This window comes from Enhydra lutris, unplaced genomic scaffold, assembly GCF_002288905.1.
Source record: "Enhydra lutris kenyoni isolate GAN:26980312 unplaced genomic scaffold, ASM228890v2 scaffoldscaffold66, whole genome shotgun sequence".
Taxonomy (NCBI): domain Eukaryota; kingdom Metazoa; phylum Chordata; class Mammalia; order Carnivora; family Mustelidae; genus Enhydra; species Enhydra lutris.
Window position 1 is genome coordinate 6246586 of NW_019154150.1, and position 23648 is coordinate 6270233.

The 23648-nt window shown below is 36.0% G+C and overlaps 1 protein-coding gene across 6 annotated transcripts in view; it reads left to right on the forward strand.

The window, feature by feature from the left end:
• LOC111159036 (cytoplasmic linker associated protein 2) overlaps positions 1-23648 on the forward strand; it is a 180887-nt gene that overhangs the window by 17526 nt on the left and 139713 nt on the right. For 5 of the 6 annotated variants that reach the window (XM_022521405.1, XM_022521400.1, XM_022521403.1 and 2 more), the window contains exons 3-7: positions 5390-5493; positions 7535-7626; positions 8779-8854; positions 10396-10493; positions 16381-16451. In XM_022521405.1, the coding sequence (XP_022377113.1) occupies positions 5390-5493; positions 7535-7626; positions 8779-8854; positions 10396-10493; positions 16381-16451 (441 nt within the window). The remainder of the gene's footprint in view (positions 1-5389; positions 5494-7534; positions 7627-8778; positions 8855-10395; positions 10494-16380; positions 16452-23648) is intronic. The other variant, XM_022521402.1, reaches the window with a different exon arrangement.

The window sequence follows — 23648 nt, forward strand, 5'->3', positions numbered from 1 at the left end:
GATTCTCTCAGCACGTATGTCCCTTCTGCCTCTCAGTAGCCTTATTTATCAGTGATCTTTAGCAAGTACTCTTTTCCACTTTAGCTAATCAGAAACTTGCTCACTGTTGCTAGTTCTGGCCTAATTTGTTCCTAATTTGTGCTGTTCTTTCTTTTTGAAATCCTCTCCTCTTGGGGCACCTGGGTGGCGTAGTCAGTTAAGTGTCCAGCTCTTGGTTTTGGCTTAGGTTGTGTGATCTCAGGGTCCTGAGATTGAGCCCCACATCAGATTCCATGTGGAGTCTGCTTGGGACACTTTCTGCCCCTCCTCTCTTCTCTCTCTCTCAAATACATAAATCTTTAAAAAAAAAAAAAAAAAAAAGAAAGAAAGAAAGGAACTCCTGTTATTCTCTTTAAAAGATTTACTTCAGGTTCCAGTATCTGGGAGCTTTTCATATTAATCTCACCCTACACTGAAGTTTTCTTTACTCCATGATTCTTATACCCTTAAATACTTAATAAATTGTATTAAATTGCTTTTATTCATATTTCATATGTGTTCTCCATATATCTACATAGGCTTATATGTGTAATTTTTTTATCTTCTTATTTATTCTTTTTGTGCATTAATATTAGGCAGTATCATTTCTACTTTGAACCCTTCATACATGTTCATCATTTTCCTTGGTGAAACTTGAACTTGTTAATAGATGAGAGTCAGTGTGATATAATAGGAAAATTTTATCACTACTTTTCTACCATATATTGCCTACTTGTCATCCATTTATTAGGCCTTATCTGCTTTACATATATGAGAGATTATCCTTACACTGTTTCTAATTTGTATGGTAGCTCTGTAAGTTAGGCAGTATATCTGTGTACTCTGAAGGAGGTATGGTACTAAACCAAGAGTCCCAGAGTTAACTTTCTTGTTTTACTCTGTCTTAGAATTTAGCCAAACCATGTTAGGAGCCTTTCTGTAAAAGGAAGGAATTGAATGAAATTATGTGTGGAAGGTTTGTTTTTTTTTTTTTAAAGTAATGTAATCCTAGATATATGTAACTTGATGTGAGTGAGATATATATATGTATATACATATATATACATATATATTTATTTTAGTGCATTTAGGTTATTATAGCTATTTTTACCTTTTTATGTTAAAAGTGAAGTTTCAGGAAAATTGAGATACATGTTCACTTACAGACGAAGTGCCAGAAAGAGTATGGGCTCTATTGATGTAGCTCTTTAATATGAAAGATTTAAATTTTCTTTTGTGGCCACATGTACTGTGGAAAAATAAGCTTTTCAAACAAAAAATATTCAGTATACATTTAACACTGATTACCAACCCTGGTTTTATGATAACTGAATTCAGTAAGGGATCTCATATTTTACAAATTTTAAGTAGATAGTTTTAATCGAAAATGGAATTACAGAAAGAGTATTAGAATAGTTGTGCTACCTGGCCATCAGTTTGCATCTTGTAAAATGGTATGCATTCCATACAGTGCTAAGAGAAGAAAACATACCAGCTGTGCTTTAAACTTCTTCAGTGTTCTACTGTTCAAATTCCAGTCTGATATATTCATTTGTTTAACAAGTTCTTATTGTTTATAGGATAAAAACTCTGTTTTGGATTCCTGTAACTATCTATTGTAATAGTCATCACATTAAATGGTAAAATTCAGTGGTCATCATATTATATACAGATTTTTAGGATCCTTTAACTGTTGACTCTTCCAAATGCTTATTACAGGCTTAACACAGGTTTTTTTGTTTGTTTTACCATTTTACCTCATCCTCTCACTAGGCATGTGAGGAATAGGCCTGCATCCTTCTTATTTCATAGACAAGGGAACTTTGAAATGCAGAGAATTATTTACTGTCTTAAATAATTAATAACTGGTAGAGCAAGGAATGAAATCTTATTCTACTTGACACCAAGAGTGTCAACTCTTTAATTCAACTTTAATAAATTCAACTTTAATAAAAAGTTTATGTAGTGTGAAGTTGTTTATTTTCATTGTTTATATTTTATAAAATTTTAGTTTTTCTTATTGAAGTGAGCAGTTGTTTGGGCCAATGTGGTTTTTTTTTCCTCTTTTAAAAAGTTTTATATTTTATTTCTTTTCAGTGTTCCAGAATTCATTATTTATGCACCACACCCAGTGCTCCATGCAATAATACATGCCCTCCATAATACCCACCACCAGGCTCACCCAACCCCCACCTCTCCTCCCCTCCAAAACCCTCAGTTTGTTTCTCAGAGTCCACAGTCTCTTATGGTTTGTCTCTCCCTCTGATTTCTCCCAACTCACTTCTCCTCTCCTTCTCCCAATGTCCTCCGTGTTATTCCTTATGCTCCACAAGTAAGTGAAACCATATGGTAATTGACTCTCTCTGCTTGACTTATTTCACTCAGGATAATTGACTCCAGCCCCGTCCATGTTGATACAAAAGTTGGGTATTCATCCTTTCTGATGGAAGCATAATACCCCATTGTATATATGGACCATATCTTCTTTCTCCATTCGTCCGTTAAAGGGCATCTTGGTTCTTTCCACAGTTTGACAACTATGGCTATGAACATTAGGGTACAGATAGCCCTTCTTTCCACTACATCAGTACCTTTGGGGTAAATACCCAGTAGTGCAATTGCAGGGTCATAGGGTAGCTGTATTTTTAATTTCTTAAGGAATCTCCACACTGTTTTCCAAAGTGGCTGTACCAACTTGCATTCCCACCAACAGTGTACGAGGGTTCCCCTTTCTCCACATCCTCTCCAACACACGTTATTTACTGTCTTCTTAATTTTGGCCATTCTAACTGGCATAAGGTGGTATCTCAATGTGGTTTTGATTTGAATCTCCCTGATGGCTAATGATGATGAACATTTTTTCATGTGTCTGTTAGCCATTTGTATGTCTTCTTTGGAGAAGTGTCTGTTCACGTCTTCTGCCCATTTTTTGACGTAATTATCTGTTTTGTGTGTGTTGAATCTGAGGAGTTCTTTATAGATCTTGGATATCATCCTTTTGTCTCTAGTGTCATTTGCGAACATTTGCGAATATCTTCTTGCATTCTGTGGGTTGCCTGCCTCTTTATTTTGTTGACTGTTTTAATTTTCTTTTTGGATTTAAATTCCACTTCTCAAGAATGAAGTGGCTTTTTTTTTTTTTTTTTTACATACTACTATTGTGTGATTGTTAAAACACACACATGCAAAACACCTCAGTTACAAGTAGATAGAAATAGTTATGACTGGGACCTGATTGTGTGGATTATTTATTTATTTTGTTGTTGTTGTTAAGATTTTATTTATTTATTTGACAGAGAGAGATCACAAGTAGGCAGAGAGGCAGGCAGAGAGAGAGGAAGGGAAGCAGGCTCCCCGCCAAGCAGAGAGCCCGATGCGGGACTCGATCCCAGGACCCTGAGATCATGACCTGAGCCGAAGGCAGTGGTTTAACCCACTGAGCCACCCAGGCGCTCTATTTATTTATTTTTATTTAAGATTTTTTATTTACTTATTTGTCAGAGAGAGAAAGAGAGAGCACCAGCGAGCACATACAGGGAAGCAGCGGGCAGGGGAAGAAGCAGGCAGAGAGCCCGATGTAGGACTTGATCCCAGGACCCTGGGATCATAACCTGAGCTGAAGGCAGACGCTTAACTGACTGAGCCACCCAGGATTCTGTGTGGATTGTTTAAATCCTGGTTTCAACTTGTTATTTGTGTGACTTTGGGCAAGGTATTTAATGCCTTTGGGCCTTCTCTATCAAATGGGCCTATTCTATTTCATAGGATTGTTATGGGGATGACATGAGATAATTTGGTGCTTAGTACATAATAATATTTAATATTTATTAAGTGTTTATTGCTGTCTTCTGCCTCACAGAAGCTATTGGAACCAGAGTCCCACTGCAGCCAGTCCTACAGGTGTCAATGATTTTCTCTGATGTTAATAATACATCAGATAAATACAAGTGTTTATATTATTCCAACCGACAGGTACTTCAGTTGCCTCCTGATTAGGCTTGTAATGTTATGGCAGGGACTTTTTTCTTACATAGTCATTTCCTTGATTAAGCTTGGGTTTTTGGATGATATCATTTCATTTGGTATAGTGGGCTTCTCATCCTAGTCGAATTTTCTTCCAAAAAGAATGTAATATCTTTTTTCCTTAAGTGTTGTTGTTTATTATTATTACATCAGTCTGCTTGTTATATTCTAGAACATATTTGCATCAAATTGCTTATGCAGTTAATTATAATTGTCCATAAATAAATGAGAGAAAATCCGGTTCTTAATCTCATTTCTTCCTTCCCTTGTTTAAACTAGGCCTCAGCCTTCATTGCCCCAGGGAAAGGAAGGGTTTAGCTGTCATATCAAAAGAGAAACAAAAGTTAATTTCTTTGCCTTCCAACCTGTAAAATGACGCTAGCGATGGTGAGGGGTGGTAGGTGACTCAGAGTGCTTACTTAGTGCTCTTCACTCTAAGTGGCTTACATTTATTCTCTTTTTAATTTTCAGTCCATCTTCTGAGGTGAGTACTGCTGCAGACATTAATGGTTAAGGATATAAAGACAAAAGGAGATGAAATATTGTGGCCACACACCTTGTAACACCACACAAGGGGAAGTGGTAGTTTAAGGGTTTACAGAAAGATAATTTTGACTTTGAGATATTTTTGCCAAATGAGTGGACTTTAGAACCTGTACCCTCTGAGTTCTGTCTTCTGCTCCCTTTCCCTTCAGCCTCACCCTCAATAGATGTGATTTCTTTGTGGTGTTTGGTTGATTTATAGTTATAAAAACCTTTCTCATGAAAACTTTCCAAGAATGGACTCTTACCTGCTTTTTCCTCCCTCCTTTCATGAAATAGTGCCACAGTCTTGGACATAGTAGAGAAAAAATTCAATCTGGGGCCTAGGCTTTTATTTTTGTCAGTTGAGTAATATGTCATACATACATAAGTGTGTATTACACACGTAATTGCACACCAACACCTGCCTGTCCCCAGGTGGAGAAACTAGAACTCTGTCATCCTAGATACTTCCTCTCTGCATTCCTGATGACACCTGCCTCCCTCTGCCAGGGGTGACCACGGACATGACCTTCTAGATAACCATTCCCTGCTCATCTGTAGAGCTTGACTAGCCATACACATTTCTAAGTAGGATAATATTTCGTCTTGCCTGTTTTGAACGTTATCATAAGTGGATATCATGTTGTATGTATGCTTTTGAAACTTTCTTCTCTTTTATTATTTATTAGACTCATGAGTAAAGAAAATAATTTGCTTACCTCAACTTTTCATTTATGGAAACAAATTGTTTATAATTTTGTAAAATATAGCTTACAATGGAGATGAATTATAAATATTTACTCTTTCTCTTGCCTTTCTCTAGTTATTGTAGCTTTAATAGACAGAATGGGAGATGCCAAAGACAAGGTTCGAGATGAAGCTCAGACTCTGATACTGAAGTTAATGGATCAAGTAGCACCACCTGTGGTAGGCCTTCATTTTCAAACTTACAGTTTTCTAATCAGTGTTGAAATATCGGTAAAAATAGCTGGTAATTACAGCAAGTCAGTGAAGCCCCAGGGGACAGGAAAGCTGGAATTTTAAATACTGAATTATTGTTAATTCTTTAAAGAAATTGAAATTTAAGATAAAATGTCAATATTTAACTTTTTGGGGATTTTTGGCTTTTCTTTTTCCTATTTTCTGTTCTTTGACATCTTTTACAAAGCTAACTCAGAGATTCTGCTGGATACTATGCTGATTATATTATTTTTTAGGATTTTTTTGGTTTTTCTTACTTGCAGATAATACAGTGTTCACTGAGAAAGCTCATTTTGAGAACTACTGAAGTTATATTAATTTGTGCAACTTTTAGAGCAAGAAGAAAATTTTTTATTTGAACAGGTGGTCACTAATTGTATAAGGCATATATTCTATGATACTGATTTGTGTTTTATGAATACAGTAGAATAAATTAGCCCCTATAGAGATGTTTTGAAAGGAGAGCAGAAAGGGGCACCTGGATGGCTCAGTCAATTAAGCATGTGTCTTTTGATCTCAGCTCAGGTCTTGATCTCAGGGTTGTGAGTTCAAGTTCCATGTTGTACTCCATGCTGGGCATGGAGCATATGTGAAAAGTATGACAATAAATTGACATGTAAACAGAGATTTATAGAGTAGCTCATGTTAAGTAGAAAAAAACCCTGGAATTTACAATATATACAATGGTATTATGGGTTATTACCTAAAATACAGTTTTAAAATTATAAAACATATTGCATATGTTTTATAAAAAATTGCAAAAATAAACTGTTTGCCCAGATATTTTATACCTTAGAATGAATTCCTTATTAATAGTTTGGTGGGTATCCTTCAACACTTGTTTAGTGGTTCAAATTTTAACTCATTTTTGACATGCTATTATAAGCAATTCTAAGGAACATCCTTGACATATCTTTGGATATAAATATAAAATAGTATTCCAGAGATGGTGTTGCTGCATCAGGTTATTCACACTTAAGATTTTCTGAGTAAACTTCCAAGTTACTTTCGAGAAAGTTTGGCAGAAAGAGAAGTATTAGTAGAATTGAATGAAGAGTCCAAGAAGATGTTTATGTGTGTGTGTGTTCATGGATCTAATAAATGGTAAGGGTGGTGTTTCTAAATGTGGAGAAAGGATTGATTGAGCCAGTTGGCTGTATGTTTAGAAGAATAAAGTTGGGTTCCTTCCTACACCAAATTCATATAATTGCTGTGGAATATCTGTACAGGTTATATATGCTTTTTTAAAAAGCATATATAGTAGATAGCAATAAAATGACTTTTATCAAATAATGTTTCTGTATTTGGATCCAGTGCTAAAGCGAGAAAAGCCTGAATTATAAAATGTTGAAAAAGCCTGTTCCATGTGACAATTTGGAGTAGTTGCTAAGCAACATTGGACCTTTTAAATGCTTACTGGACTACTGGGCTTATAATGGTAGCATTGTTGTTGGGAGATTTCTAAAGCTTAGAAAGAATTCTGTGTCCGTGGAAATCTTAAGGTTTTTAGGTATTGGACATAGTTTTTCTGAAAATAACTGAAACCTAAAGTGAAAGATACTAAATAAAACCTAAAAATGTGATTAAGATACTTTAAAATGGGTGAGAGCAACATTAGTACAAATTTGGCTTAGGAAAACTTGTAGAGGGGTGCCTGGGTGGCTCAGTCATTAAATGTCTGCCTTCAGCTCAGGTCATGATCCCAGGGTCCTGGAATCAAGCCCCGCATTGGGGGTCCCCTGCTCAGCGGGAAGCCTGCTTCTCCCTCTCACACTGCTTGTTGTGTTCCCTCTCTCCCTGTCTCTCTCGCTCTCTCTCTCTGTCAGATAAATAAATACATTCTTTAAAAAAAAAATTAGTAAAAAGAAGTAAAGTCTGATGGGGAAATTCAGTTATTTAAAGTTGGTGATAGGGTTGGGAATTAAAAAAGATTATAACGTGAGTAATTTAATTTTTTGTTATACTTGTTTACTTTTCTTTTAAATAGTACATTTGGGAACAGTTGGCTTCTGGTTTTAAGCACAAGAATTTTCGATCTCGAGAAGGCGTGTGTCTGTGTCTTATTGAAACCTTAAACATGTAAGTTTTATGATTACTGAAAATAGCTATCTTGTTTTTCGTTTTTCTAAAAGGAAAGAACAATATCCATTTCATAAAGCTTGAAGGAAGTTATGGAAATAACATTTTAAATAGTTATTAATTGATTTTTGGTATGAGAGCTTTTATTTGATTTGATATCTTCAGCTGCTAATTTTTTGTGTGTATATTAATTTAAAATTATTAGTGATAAGAAGTGTTTCTCTTTTTTTTAATAGTGCTACCCAAAATAGATGATCATATAAGAAGTATGTTGATATAACTTAGATTCTACTTCTGTTCTGGACCCAGTTTGGAATTGTTTTAACTCCGTGGTATTTCAAATATTGTAGCCATTCCCCCCCAGCTAGGTTTTCTAGACCAGTGTGGATGGTTACCCAAATCACATACCGAACAAGACTCTTCCAGGTAACTAGACAGTGAATCAGGTACCAGTATGTAGAGCTCTGACAGCATAGAGCCAGAGCTCAGAATTCCAGTCTGAAGAAGTTGTTGGGGCTTTTGATCTCTTTCTGGTTTATTTGTTCAAGTTCTATGCAATAAGATAGGTGATACATAGTAGCTTTCAACTTTTCCTGTAGTGTTACTTCCTTTTTTCTAACTATACCTTCATTTATTTTCTTTTACTCCACTGTGGTCCTTTCTGCCATCTAGAGCTTGTAAGTGCATTCAGTTTTGCACAACTTATGTGGTTTTTGGCTCTCCTGTCAGTTGCTTTCAACCCATGACCTCATCAAATATTATAACCTTTATAAATAAAGGTTTTATTGGAATGCAAATTTGAGACCCAGCATCTAAAAAAAAAAGTTAAGTATTTTAAAGCAAAAGCTCAAAATTTCCTAAGTGATCAGTAAGTTACTAGGTGTAAGAGTGCCATTGGTTGAACATTTTGTTCTCTTGGATCATGTGTTGACAGTTTTCATTGTCAGTCATGGTTTTTCAAGTTTGCATATTTCACATTGTTTAGAATTAGTTTTTGCTTGTGTCTGATGTCCTTCATGTTTTAATGATGTGTACTCATGCTCCCCACAATGTTTGTCTTATTGATATAGACAAGAAGAAAGTGTAAGGTTATTTTGTTTACTGTTTGATTAAAACAAAATTCTCTTTATTTTTGTTTCAAATTATATTTAGTTTTGGGGCTCAGCCACTAGTTCTCAGCAAGCTGGTACCACATTTGTGTATCCTATTTGGAGATTCCAACAGTCAGGTAAAATTTTACTTACATTCAAGCATTGACTAATTTTTTTGGCTATCTCTTCTTTCCTAGCGTCCTTACTCCACTTAAAAAAAAGAAGAGGGCAGGTGGAGTTGGGTAGTGAAATCAAGATTTCACCTCATTTTTTCTCTTAAAATCCACCAAAGTTACTTTCTAAGAACGCATTTTATTCACATAAGTTGCTTAAGTTTGTTACTCGTTTGGCTAGTATTAAGAATATATGGGACCAAAAGGATAGATCTTGGGTTTGAAAGACTGAGTGACAAAGAACTGGATTCCTTTTTATAGTCCTCCTATTTGTTATTTGTGAGGACAGGTTGTCAGTGTCCTTTCTTCATTCCTGAATGTGGTTGCATAACAACAGCTTTTTACAACAGTCATAACCCTATTTAACAGAGGAAATTTGTAATTTCTTTACTTGAGCTGTGTATGCTGTAGGCATAATACAGGGGTGTATCCTGGATCTTGTCCATCTTAGTGGATTTGAACCTCGACTATAACCTTTTTGTCATAGCTTGGGCATTTGGAATAACTCTGGATAAAGTTTTCCTTGCTATTAGACCCTGGCTCTGCCTCTGGAAGTTGAAGAGAGTTCAGTTACCTCTTTATTTGCTCTTTGTGACCTGTGCAAGGGAACTAGAGCTGTCTTCCAAATTCCTGTCTTGAAGCCACATTTTTTTTCTTTTAATTGTGCTAAAATATACACAACATAAAATTTACCTTTCTAGTCATTTTTTAGTATCCAATTCGTTGGCATTAAGTACATTCACGCTGTTGTGCAACCATCACCGCCATCCATTTCCAGAACTTTTTCATCTTCCAAACTCTGTACCCGTTAAATAATAACTCCCCATTCTTCCCAACCCCCCAGCTCCTGACAATCACATTTTACTTTCTCTCCATATGATTATACTACTCTAGGTACTCCATGAAAGTGGAACCATACAATTTGTCCTTTTGTATCTGGCATATTTCATATAGTATAATGTCTTCAAGGTTCATCTCTATTGTAGCATGTGTCAGAATTTCTGCCCTTCCCTTTTTAAGGCTGAATAATATTCCAATGTATGAACAAAATATACCACATTTTGTTCATACATTCATCCTTAGGTGGATATTTGGGTTTGCTCCACCTTTTGACTATTGTAAAGAAAGATGCTGTGAACACTGGTGTTGAGTTCAGACCACATTCTCGAAGGGCAGTTTTATTCAAGGGAAATATATTGGCCACAATAATACTTGTATTCACACAGTTATTGGCAGTTCTTTGTGCAGTCTTATTACAAAAAAGATTTTTAAAAAGCTGCATTAGTAACTTTTATATACATGTTTCTTAGATTTCTACAAAACCTTTTACAAGGTTTCTCTAGAGTTTTCTCGGCAGGTCCTCTTGGTTTTTGTTACTGACCTGCCAAAATCTCTTAGGGGTTTAGAGGCATTAAAACAATCGAGAACTTTAAGTTGTAATGGTGCCGTGAGATGACATATTTTATTATGTCTCATCTAAGCTTAAGTTCTGAATTCCTTGGCAGGTGAGAGATGCTGCAGTATTGGCTATAGTGGAGATCTATAGACATGTGGGAGAGAGAGTGAGGGTGGATCTCTGTAAGAGAGGAATTCCTCCTGCTAGGTAAGTCTTGCTAAATTTTTTTTTTTTTTTTTTTGGCTACTCATTTTATAAGTTTTAATTTCATGTATGTTTGTTTTAAATAGTTTCAGTTTTCTGAGATTTTTAAAATTCACAAGATATGGGCGCCTGGGTGGTTCAGTTGGTTAAATGTCTGCCTTCAGCTCAGGTCATGATCCCAGACTCCTGGGATCAAGTCCCACATCCAGCTCCTTGCTCAGCAGAGAGCCTGCTTCTCCCTCTCCCTCTGCTCTTCCCCCTGCTTATACTCTCTTGCTCTGTCAAATAAATAAAATCTTTAAAAAAAATAAAATAAAATTCACAAGATACAAAAAGATGTGTAGGCTTTCACTGTTTAAAAAGTTCTTTACATCCTGTAATTTTTTTGGACACTGTTTGATTATATATTCATATATTATTTAATATGTAACTAAATACCATCCAGGAAACTGTCTTTTGATACCAGACAGTAATAATCATTATTTGGAAGATGCTTAATCAAGAATTTAGTAAAAATGGGGCACCTTGGTGGCTCAGTGGGTTAAAGCCTCTGCCTTCAGCTCAGTTCATGATCTCAGGGTCCTGGGATAGAGCCCCCATCGGGCTCTCTGCTCAGCAGGGAGCCTGCTTCCCCCTCGCTCTCTGCCTGCCTCTCTGCCTACTTGTGATCTCTCTCTATCAAATAAATAAATAAAATCTTAAAAAAAAAAGAATTTAGTAAAAATATTAATCTACTCATTAAGTAAATATTTTTTTTGAGTGCCTCGTATTGAAAGGTATTACACAAGATACTGGATAACAGAAAGCTATATAAGAATTAGTCACTACTGGGGCACCTGGGTGGATCGTTAAGTTAAGCATCCGCCTTCAGCTCAGGTCATGATCCCAGGGTCCTGGGATTGAGTCCCACCTCAGGCTCTCTTTTCAGCAGAGAGTCTCCTTCTCCCTCTCCTTCTGCCATTCCCCCTGCTTATACTCTCTGGTTCTATCTCTCTGTCAAATAAATAAAATCTTTAAAAAAAAAAAAAAAGAATTAGTCACTACTCTTAAAATCTAGTCAAATAAAAAGGAAAATTAAGAATATCTGAGTACAGTGGCATCAGTTAAATCAGTAAAAATCGCATTGATGAGCTTCTCATGTATCAGAACATTTTTTTCCAAAGGTAATTTTTTTCCTTTAGTACTTTTCAGAGTTTATATTTTTATTAAAGATATTACTCCAGTTAAATTTTTTGGTAATCACATTTTAGTCCCATTTTAAGGGGGGCTTGAAAGGATTTCTTTTAACTTTTTATTACTGAAAATTTCAAACATAGAATGAAGTAGACAATAGTGTAATGAACTTCATGTACCCATTACGCAGCTTCAACAATTAACAACTCATGGCCAGTTTTGTATGTTATAATCTTACCTACTTACTCTTGTTTTATTTTGAAGCAAATCCCAAGTCATTTTATTTCATCTGTAATTCAGTGCTTTCAGTACTAGCATCACAACTTAAAGGTTTTTTTGCAAATAATTCTATAAATCAAATATCCAGTCAGCATTCAAATTTGCAGTTGTTTCATAAACGTCTTAAGTCTGTGTATATGTTTATAGGTTTCTTTGAATCCCTATCCAAATAAAGTCCAACAATTAGTTGATAAGTTCTTACAAGTCTTTGTAAATCTTTATGTACCTCCAACACTTTTTTCTCTTGTGTTTATTTGTTGAATAAGGTAGGTAGTTTATCCTGTAAAGTTTCCCATATTCCAAATATTGCTGATTCTTTTTCTGTGATATCATTTAACATATCTTCTGTCTTTATATCCTACAAATTGGTAGTAGGATCTTGAGGCTTGATTTGATTTTTGGTGGTAGGGGGTGGGGTGTCAGGAGATGGAAGACTACTTCAGAGGGATGTTCTAACTCTCATCATATCTGGCTATCTCTCTTACCATGTAGTTTTTTTCTAGTACTAATTATTTTTTTATAATAAGATAGTCCATTAAATTTGCATTTTGTTTACTTACTCATTTTCTACTTCCAGGGCTAACAATTTCATTTGAGTAAATTTTACATCATTTTATGTAAATGAAAGAAATGATGTTAATGTAATGTATCTATGTGTATGTGTATATGTATGTATATTGCATTATATATTTTGAAATTTCTATTTAAAAATTTTTATTAAATAATTTATAATTTTATGCAAGTATGACATCCATACAGAAATGTATGTAAATCATGAGTATACAGCTCTGTAAATTATCATAAAGTGAATACACCCATGTATCCACATAGGTGGCAAAGTTGAATATTATAATCTAGAAGCTTCCCTAAATCCTTAATTCTTGAATTTTTGAATTTTATATAAATGGAATCATATAGCATGTGCTCTTTTGTGTCTGGCTTTTTTCAGTTAATGTTGTTATTATTATTTTTTAGAGATTTATTTACTTATTTTGGGGGGGGTGCAGAGGAAGAGAATCCTTAAGCAGACCCACTGCTGAGCTGGGAACCCACCATAGGACTCGATCCCACAACCCTGAGAGTATGACCTGAGCTGAAACTGAGAGTTGCTCAACCATCTGAGCCACCCAGTACCCCTTGTTTTAATTTATTTGGGTTGTTGGATCTGGCTATAGTTGTTTCATTTTCTTGCAATTTACTTTTTTATGACTAAGTCCTACTTTATGAATCCATACTAATGATGGACTTGTGAGTTATTTTCAGTTTGTAGCTCTTTAGAATAATGCTATTAAAAACATTCTTGTACATGTCTTTTGGTGTACCTGTGTATTCGTCTCTTAATCTAAGAGTGGAATTGCTGGGCCATCTGGTATGTTCACCTATAATTGATATTGACAAACAGTTTTCCAGAGTGGTTGTAACCATTTATTTTCTTGCTGACGCTGTTTGCAAGTTCCTGTTACTCTACATTTTCACTGATATTTAGCATTATTAGTCTGAATCTTACTAATTTTAGGTTTCTGATGTATGTATTTTCATTATAGTGGTAATCTGCATTTTTCTGATTACTAATAAAGAGAAGAACCATTTCATGTATTTATCAATCATTTGGATATGTTCTTTCAAAGTCTTTTCAGGTCTCTTGCCTATTTTTAAAAACTGAGTGGTCTGTCACTTTTTAAAAATTGATTAGGGGGCGCCTGGGTGGCTCAGTTGGTTAAGCAACTGCCTTCGGCTCAGGTCATGGTCCCAGAGTCCTGGGATCAAGTCCCACATTGGGCTCCCAGCTACATGGGGAGTCTGCTTCTCCCTCTGACCTCCCCTCTCATGCTCATTCTCTCTCTCTCTCTCTCTCTCTCAAAATAAATAAATAAAAATCTTAAAAAAAAAAAAATTGATTAGGAGGGGGCGCCTGAGTGGCTCAGTGGGTTAAGCCTCCGCCTTTGGCTCAGGTCATGATCTTAGGGTCCTGGGATCGTGTCCTGCATTGGCTCTCTGCTCAGTGGGGAGCCTGCTTCCCCCCCCTCTCTGGCTGCTTCTCTGCCTACTTGTGACCTCTCCCTGTCAAATAAATAAATAAAATCTTTTTTAAAAAATTGATTAGAGGGATTTTCAACATACATTCTAGGTACAAGTCCATTGTCAGCTATGTATATGTTTCAGGTATCTTCTCCCACCTTGTGATTTGCCTTTTTACTTTTTTGATGGTGTCTTTTAATGTACGTAAGTTTTTAATTTTGATGTAGCTTTTGGTCATTTCCTTTATGATTAGACATTTCTGTGCCCAGTTTAAGAAATCTTTACTTAACCTAATATCTTAAAGACATTCTCTGGGTGATTGTCATGAAGTTTTATTCACATTTAGATTTATAGTCCATGTGGTATTTTCTTTGAAAATGGTGTGAAATGGGGGTTCAGAGCTTTCTGTCCTCAGTTTCTTACTCCTATTTTGCTACTCTGAGTGTTATTTTCATGCTTCTTAATATCTTGTTCTGCCATTTTCCCCAAAGAGCTCTCCTGGATACTATCCTTTCTGTACCTGACCTCTGTGGTCTTCATTCTGAGGTGTCCCACCTTCCAATTCCAGTGTTCCCTCTCCCATTTCATCTTGTCCACATCTTGTCTCTGGGCATCTTGTTCTGCTGTCTCCCCAAGTCTCTGGAAGATACTGTTCTGTAGGATGAAGCAACCTGTGTCTTTAAACTGAAGTGCTTGCTTTCAGATTTGTGATTATTTTTATTTGTTGTGAATGCTTTATTTGTTGAATTCAGTGGGGGTAGGAGGTAAGGCTAAGGTTTAGAAATCACATTATGATGAGTGTCTAGAAGGTTTTCAACTCTAAAAAACATATATTTTTTGAAGATTTTATTTATTTATTTGACAGAGATCACAAGTAGGCAGAGCAGCAGGCATAGAGGGGCGGGGGGGAAGCAAGGTCCCTGCTGAGCAGAGAGCCCGATTCGGGGCTCCATCCCAGGATCCTGGGATCATGACCTGAGCCGAAGGCAGAGGCCTCAACCCACTGAGCCACCCAGGCGCCTCTAAAAAACATATATTTTTTAAGATAGAAAGTGTCTGCATTCTCAGTTTACAACTAAGAACTGACAGGATATGGGAGCGCCTGGGTGGCTCACTGGGTTAAAGCCTCTGCCTTCGGCTCAGGTCATGATCCCAGGATCCTGGGATGGAGCCCCGAATCGGGCTCTCTGCTTAGTGAAGAGCCTGCTTCCCTCTCTCTCTCTCTGCCTTCCTTTCTGCCTACTTGTGATTTCTGTCTGTGAAATAAATAAATAAAATCTTTAAAAAAAAAAAAAAAAAGGAAAGAAGGAAATGACAGGATATGGACCACGGCTTAACTAAGGTTGTAAAAATGACACTATGACAGAAACATAAGAGTAAGTCAGAGAACATGTAGCAGTTAAAAACAAAATGACAAGGCCCTCCTTCCTTCCCCAAATCTCTAAGTTCTAACTTTAAGAATAAATAATATCATAGGGGCACCTGGGTGGCTCAGTCAGTTAAGTATCTGACTCATGATTTCAGCTCAGGTCATAATCTCAGAGTCCTGAGATTGAGCGCCATGTTGGGCTTTGTGCTGAGCGTGGAACCTGCTTGAGATTTTTTTCTCTCCCTCTCCCCCTCCTTCCCCTCCTGTGCTTGGTCTCTCTCTCTCTCTCTCAAAAAATAAATAAATAAATAAATCATAGCATGATATATTGGAAAGTAAAAACAAAGCAAACTAAAAAATACTGCTGTCAGCATAATATCATTTTGATCTGAAGAAAATTTATATATGAATACAAACCATCAGCACACAATTCAAAAAAATTGGATGATGGAATTGTGTTTGGGTTTTTTTCTTTGTTCCTAATTATGTTTCCTAGTTTTCTTTTATAATGAATGTACACTGCTTTTGTAATAAGAAACACATTGTTAACTAAAAAAAAAAGTGATACCAGAAGTATAGAAAGTAATTCTGAATATAATCAGAAACAGTAACAGAATTGGTGTTAAAAGAAAGTAGGTTAATAGAGAAGATGTTAGTATTAGTCATATCCGTATCACCTTAGTTTCTGTCGTTTTATATTTCATTGTTTTTATGTTTGCCTTATGTTTCCTTTGCATGAGTTCATGTACTTTTAAAGAGGTCTTGGTGACTGAGTACATTTATTATAAGGTTGTAACAAGTATTTTTGATGGGTTTGGAGAAATAATTTTATGAGGAAACATGAAACTGTGTGCATGTAGGTGCTGCCTGTGTTTTGTTGCTTCTGTACTCAAGCAGGATGGGCTTGGTGTTTTCTCTCAGTAAGTGAGGTAATTGTAAAAGAGAGTTGTATGAAACTGAATTCCTGAACATACTTTTCTCAGGGAGGTGGTCAAGGAAATTGTTTCTATTTAAACTGTATATAAAACAAAATGTATTCTTTATTCCCAGGTTAGAGGTGATTTTTGCCAAATTTGATGAAGTGCAAAAGTCAGGCGGTATGATTTTGAGTGTCTGCAAAGGTAAGAATAAATAATTAAGTTATTTCACTTGTCAAACATTTCTAAGATTATTTAGCAAAGTTTTAAATACTAAAACGTGTTTTCAAATCAACTATTATATCACTCAGCAGATTTGATTTTGTGGTTTGAAGCTTAATTAAGGTATAAGAAAGTCTTTAGATACTGCTAATTATCATCTATTCTCTGACTCTTTTAGAGTAACTGAAAATTTAATTATGGGTCAGTTGTGTAAAATGATACTGTTCTTTTGGCTTATTTTTTGTAGCTTCTGGTTTGAAGATTTGTTGACCCTCTTGCCTTCCATGTTCCGTGCATAAAATATTTTTATTCCGAAAGTAATTGTTTTACTTAGTTGTTTTTAATAAAAGTTTTGGGGTTGGTGGGCTTTATTTCACTTATGTGTAGACTCTCAGTGATGATACTGGTGAAGAGACATAGAAGTAGAAGCTTTACCAGAATGATCATCTTTGGCTTCTCAATTGGAATTGAGGGAGGTTTCATGTTAATATCTGGCACTTAACTCAGTTTTGTGGTTGTTCTTCTTTTTGTAAGGTTGCTAGATTGTGTTTGCTTTTAGTGGGTGGCATTTACCCAGATTTTAGTTTTTATCTGTGTATGTGAAGAATATATTCTATTTCCAAAGATAACATAGGTTGTTTTTCTACCTGGGAAAGTAGGTTCCTATTAAAGAGAGTGGGGTAGGAAGGCACCTGGGTGGTTCAGTCTGTTAAGTGTCAGTTCTTAGTTTTGGCTCAGGTCATGATCTCAAGGTCTGAACTCAACTGAGAGTCTGCTTCCCCTCTCCTCCCTCTGTTCCTCCCCAGGTGCACAGGTGCGTTCTCTCTCTCTAAAGTAAATAAATGGAGCATGATTAGCTTAGTAATGTAATTGATGTAGGGGGAAAAAATTGGTGTGTGAGTTGTATAGTCATATAATGAAAAAACTAGTTACTAATATAATTTAGTTCTTTTTCTCTGGATTAAACCAAGACTGAGCATTGTTGTGTTGCAGGAAGTCAGATGGAGTGAGAGTTTAATGTTAAAAAGATTGTGTCTACCCTAATCTAAACTTGGTTCCACAAGCATAAATTGACTTCAGTGCTACCAGTCCTCACCCTGACTGCCAGCTTTTCTCACTCTTCTCTGAATAGAAGGTGTTTTAAGTACCTCATCCTTATTTTTCCAGCAGTTACCTCTATTTCCATAGAAACCAGAAACAGCAGGAAGATGGATAGTTGTTCAAATTCCTTGGATTGAGACTGCTGTGTTTTCATACCATTTATATTGCATTCTCATTTGTGTACTCCAGACTATGTAGTTATAACTCTAAGAGAAAAGTATAATGCATATTATAAGTGTAAGGTATTATTTGGATACAGTTTATTTTGAAAGTGCTGCCTTTGTTGTATTTTGTGAGGTTATTTCTGTTATCTTCAAAATAGGAGATTTTATATTCCCTATTCTCTTAGCTCCCATTTCTTTTTCTCTTGTTTCTCTCTCCATAAACAGGAGGTTTGGGGTCAGTATCTGGCATTTGTTTCTCTTGGAGGGAGTCTTCAGAGATTTTTTTTTTGTATTGGAGATTATCTGAATATTGTAAGTGTGGTCATATGTGAATGTTAAAATCTAAGAGGTATACAGTGGGGTGTAGAAGTAGGTCAGGATGTTTTTGATGACAATATTATGCTGTCATTGAAAAATACTTTATTGGGGATGCCTGGGTGGCTCAGTTGGTTAAGCAGCTGCCTTCGGCTCAGGTCATGATCCCGGCGTCCTGGGATCGAGTCCCACATCGGGCTCCTTGCTTGTCAGGGAGCCTGCTTCTCCCTCTGCCTCTGCCTGCCATTCTGTCTGCCTGTGCTCGCTCTCTCTCCCTCTCTCTCTCTGACAAATAAATAAATAAAATCTTTAAAAAAAAATACTTTATTGGATTCATTAGTAAGGGAAGAGACTATAAGAGGGAAGCCAGTTTATCATGTTGGCAAGTCCCAGGGCCCAGGTCTCTCCTCTCGCTTGTCTGTATTCTCTGTAATGTAATCCAACCCAAAGGCTTTAAATGATAACTATTTGCTGTTGACTTCCTTTTTTTTTTTTTTTAAACTTTTATTTATTTATTTATTTATTTATTTTTTATAAACATATATTTTTATCCCCAGGGGTACAGGTCTGTGAATCGCCAGGTTTACACACTTCACTTGCTGTTGACTTCTAAATGTGTGGTTCTGGCCCTCACTCATCTCTCTTATATTCCAGATTTGGTAGTTTGTGGCCTTGATGATGTTTCCTTTGGAGTGCCTAATAGGATCTCAGGCTTAACATGTCCAAAAGTAGAAAGCCTGTTATCTCTTTCTTCCCCTCAAATCTGTTGTTCCCCCAGTTTACCCATTTCAGTCAGTGCCACCACGGTCAGCTCAGGCTAGAAACCTGGATTGATCACCCAGTCTGTCTACCTTTGAAGTCCTAATGTATCTAAAATTTGTCCTTTTTCCCCCCATCTCCACTGCTAAAACCCCACTCTAAATCTTTAGCTTTTACCTGGATTATTGCAGTAGATTTCTGTTCCATGTTTGCCTTCCAGAATCTGTTTTCTACCCAGAAGTGAGAATGATCTTAAAATGTTGAGCACTGTTGAGACATGATCTGTCCTTCTCAACAAGAGAAGTTTCTGCCTTAGTGAGCCTACATTCTAGTGAGGGAGATAGATCGTAAACAAGTAAACAAGTAAGCAAATAAGTGAATGATTATCCAGAGTGATTGTAGTTGGTAATGGGAAGAAATACAACTACCCTTTGTTTAATGAATTTAATGAAATTAATTTAAATTATTTCTAAAATCCTTGCAGCTAAGTGAAAAGCATTAAATGAAAAAATAATTTCCACTAACATTATGGTATGTGTGTCATCCCAACCCAGGACAATGAATAATTTTTTAATAATTTTTATAGGTAGAGAAATCTATTAACAGAACATTGAAAATGAATTTTTGTAAGTAATTTGAAGGCAAAAAGTTAGTACCCAAAGTAATACTCTTTTTTAAATTTTTGTATGATTTTTCCCTACAAAATTTCCAGCCCTTTTGGCTTATTGTAATAGTGCACCCAGCCTAAAACTTTAAAGTTATGGGACAGAAATACATTTTAGGGCAAAATAAAGGCTCAAAAAAAAATTGTGGAAACAGTTCATGCACATAACAGACTGAGAGCCATTGAAGATACCACCTTTTCTTTTTCTCACTTGGTGTACATGTGCAAAGCAAATTGTTATGAATTCACCCAAACATGGCATTCAGTTCAGATTTGTTCCATATGATATTCTAGAAACTGTTAGTTAAATAATATTTTTTAGTGTGTCTGTGCCTGAAGCCATAATAATGAAACATCAAACTTCTTATATTGATTTAGAGTGCTTTGAGATGAAAAAAGTGATTTTAGTAAACAGACAAAAGCTAAAAACCCAGGTTATAAAGGTGGTATAACTTGATTGTAAGAGTTATTTTTTCCTCTTTAGTCTACCTCTTCTCCCTTTATGCATGTCTCGGGGCACTTTTAAAATTATTATTATAATAAATAATATCTCGTGCTTTTTTCCTGATTTTGTTCAAAACTGCTTTATCTATATTCTTGATTCAAGTTTTGGTTGAATTCTTTGACTTGATTTTCTAGAGAATTAGTTCAGCACTCTCGAGACACAAAGTAAATATATCATCAGTGATGTGAGCATATCATTTAGTATAGGAAAGGGAGAAATGCTTTTTTTTTTTTTTTTTTTTTTTTTGGTCTTGAGGGTTTTTCAAGTCAGACTTTAATTCTCATATTACAAAGTAAGTTAGGCAGAATCCCTAAATACAGTAGAATTAGTTCGGCGGTGAGAAGGAAACTGAGTTTAATGTTAATCAGATCAAGGCTGGAAGAAGGCAATACCAGCCCTGGAGGAAGGAAAAGGCTGGGAGTTGCAGGCCCCCTGTGATTATGGCTGGGCCTGTTGTTGTCATGGAGCTTTCTAGACCATCTCCTACGCTAAGATGTAAACACTAACAGTGTTGGTGGCTGTGACTGCAAGTCTTTTTCTCTTTGACTGTGAAAAAACTATGCATAATTCTGATTTGTCTCATTTGCGTAGGACCTAATGAAGTCTTGGGGTGAAATCATTGTAAAATGTTTCCCCACTTCTCTATTTGAGAATTAAGTTGCTAGGAAAAGAATGCTCTAGGAGGCTGGCAATAAAACAAAGCATAGGAATTAGGCTTTGAAATTACCTTGAAACTTGGCTTATCAGAGGCAGTAAGGTAACTTAAAGTCTAGTTTTTTGTATGGTTGTTGCATACACTTTCATGAAAAGCAAAGCAGCCCTTAGATTGATTTTAAAATGTGTCTGTTTGTGACCGTGAGCCCCAGGGCTTCCCGGAGCTTGACAATGTGCTGATGGTTGTGCAGCTTGGATGGTGGGTGCTCCGTGTCCTGCAGCTGCGCACTGACTGGGTTCTGTCTCCACCAGAAGCAAGCTTTGTTCCGTGTGGCTCTGCTGTCCACACACAGAGCAGCCTTTGATGGGCTGCCTTTGACGTGATTTGTTTACGGCAGCCAGAAATGCTTCCTGCATAATGAGAGCAGTTAATCATGGAAACTGGGCTATTCCTGTTTGTGCGCTTTTAGCAGTCTTCTGTTGTAAATATTAAAAGGTAATGACAAAAGGATGAAAACCTTTTTAAAAAGGCACAAATCAGTTAATCCATCAGATCATGTGATTGCTCCTGATTACATGGATATCTTTAGGGAAGCAGAAAATGATTGCTGAACACATGCCTTGTGTTTTGATGATTGCATTAAAAGTCCCCCAGTGGGATGACATTTATTGGCTCCAGAGCTTTTCTTACATTAAATATCAGGCAGCCAGTACAAGGGGAAGCATCATAACCTGTATGTAACCACATATGTGCAGTTAAAGAATAATCTTGATCAAGCTCTGCTAGGTTCTGCTAAATAGACGAGGATTTTCAGCAAGACCCCAGACTTTTATTTTGAAGTGGAGTAGCAGCTGTTGGCTATTGCGGTGCAGAGCTGCAGCGCGGCCTGGGTCACACAGTGCTCCGGGTGTCTGCAGGCTGCAGGCCGAGCCCTGTGGCGCAGGCACCGAGCTGCATTTATTTGCTGTGCTGTTTGACCTCTTGGTTTGAGAACGCTCCCTGGACCATCTGAATGGCTATGGGAGATGGTGAGTAAGATGTGTTTTTCTTCTTATGCTTGTGTTAAACACTTCCTTTTAAAGTGACGATCATTTGTTCTGTAAGAAATATATTTCTCCCGGAAGAACGAAGGACACTGTGTGTGTGTGTGTGTGTGTGTGTGTGTGTGTGTGTGTGTACAGTCGTGTGTGCATATATGCACATGTGTGCTTACTTGCCATTTAGTATCCTTTTCTACTTGATATGTCTATATGGAGTCTGGTGAATATGACAATTTACCTTGCAACCCAAATAAGCCCTCAGCCTTTGATAGTGGTTATGAAGGGCTATTGCAAGAAACATGGAATATATGCAAAAGCTTTGAAGAGAGAATATGGAATATGGCCTTTAGGAGAATGGCAAATTTTGGCAGAAAGATTTGCTTAGGAAGCTTGTCATCTTTGCTGTTGTATATGACAAGTAGAATTTTGTGGTAATAAAGTATTTAAAGGAAAATGGCTTGCCATAGACGCTATTTTAATTAATATGCTTGTGATTTGTCAGTGTCCCTAGTAAATAGTTTCCTAGAAAATAGTCTTTTACAAGTCCTGTATAGGGTATAATTTTATTAAAAATTGATTTTGCTAGTGTTTTATTATAATAATAATTTTTAAAATATTTCTATAGTGCTTTATAGTGTTCCAAAGCACTTTAGTATACTTAGTATACCTTAACTTCTCAGGTACAAATAACTATATGAAGTGTACAGAGTATTTTGGTGTTTCCATTGCACAGATTAGGAAACTGAGGCTTGCTGATAGGATAAGTCCTAGATCTAGGCACAGAGAGCAAACCAGAACCAAATCTAGAATGTCAAGTTGCATTTGGTGTTGTCCTTCATAACACTTAACTGAGCATGGTTTTTTTCATTATTAAAGCTTTTGCTAATATGCTTAGAGGTATATTTTATAGTATCATCAATGCCAGAGATGTGTATGAAAGGGAACTTAAAGTTCCTGAAAAATATTCTGTGTATTTTTCATTAGGTTCTCAAGGAAGACTGGTCTGTATTTGGAAGTTTTAAGTCTAACAGTTTTATCCTTCCTTATGATGATATAATGACTTCTCTCTTAGGAGTTTGTCCCCTTGGGACTATGAGGAATGGGATGCAAATGTACCAAAATGATGGCGTTGGTAAATAGTCATTTAAACTGTATGTACATGTTAATAGAAATAGGGTATATTTTCTTTTGGTATTGTAATGGTTTATTCCAAGGATTTACATAACTGTTTTATGTCGTTTTGGAAATAATTTTAACTATTAATTTTTAGGGCAAAATCCATCAAAATTAGCAAATTAAGTTCTCATATACTTAAGGGCATTGCCAAGTTTATATATTTATTTATGTTTTAAACCTTAATTTACTGGTAACTCTAAATGTTGCATTTGATTGGGGCCATATCCAGATTTTATTTCGCTCTTAAACATAGATTTGATGACTGTTAGTGTATCTTTTCTTTTTTCAAGCAATACATAAATACATTCCGACTACATAGGAATGTACCGATTTTAAAAAATCAAAGTAACAGCCTTTTACGAAGTTCAGAAGGTAACCTTCCTGCTCATCCTGTTCTTCAAAATGGAAATACTTTTATTTTTTGATAATTATAGTAATACATCTTAATTTAAAAATAGGAAATCTGGGGGGGCAACCTGATTGGCTCAGTGGGTAAAGCATGATACTCTTGATCTTGGGGTTGTGAGTTTGAACCCCATGTTGGACATAGTGTTTACTTCAAAAAATAATTAATTTAAAAGATAAAAATAGGAGCTCTAAATAGTGAAGATATATAGTAACAGGTAATCTTGCGATTTCTAGTTTTTAACAGTTTCATATACTCTCTATATTGATCTTTCTCACATATAGTACACATATATTATACTAGTATCATGTAAACATGTGTAACAAATGGATTATGTCATTCCTAACCTGTGTTGTTTCTAATTTTTTTATTTTAATTAACAGAAATATCTTCT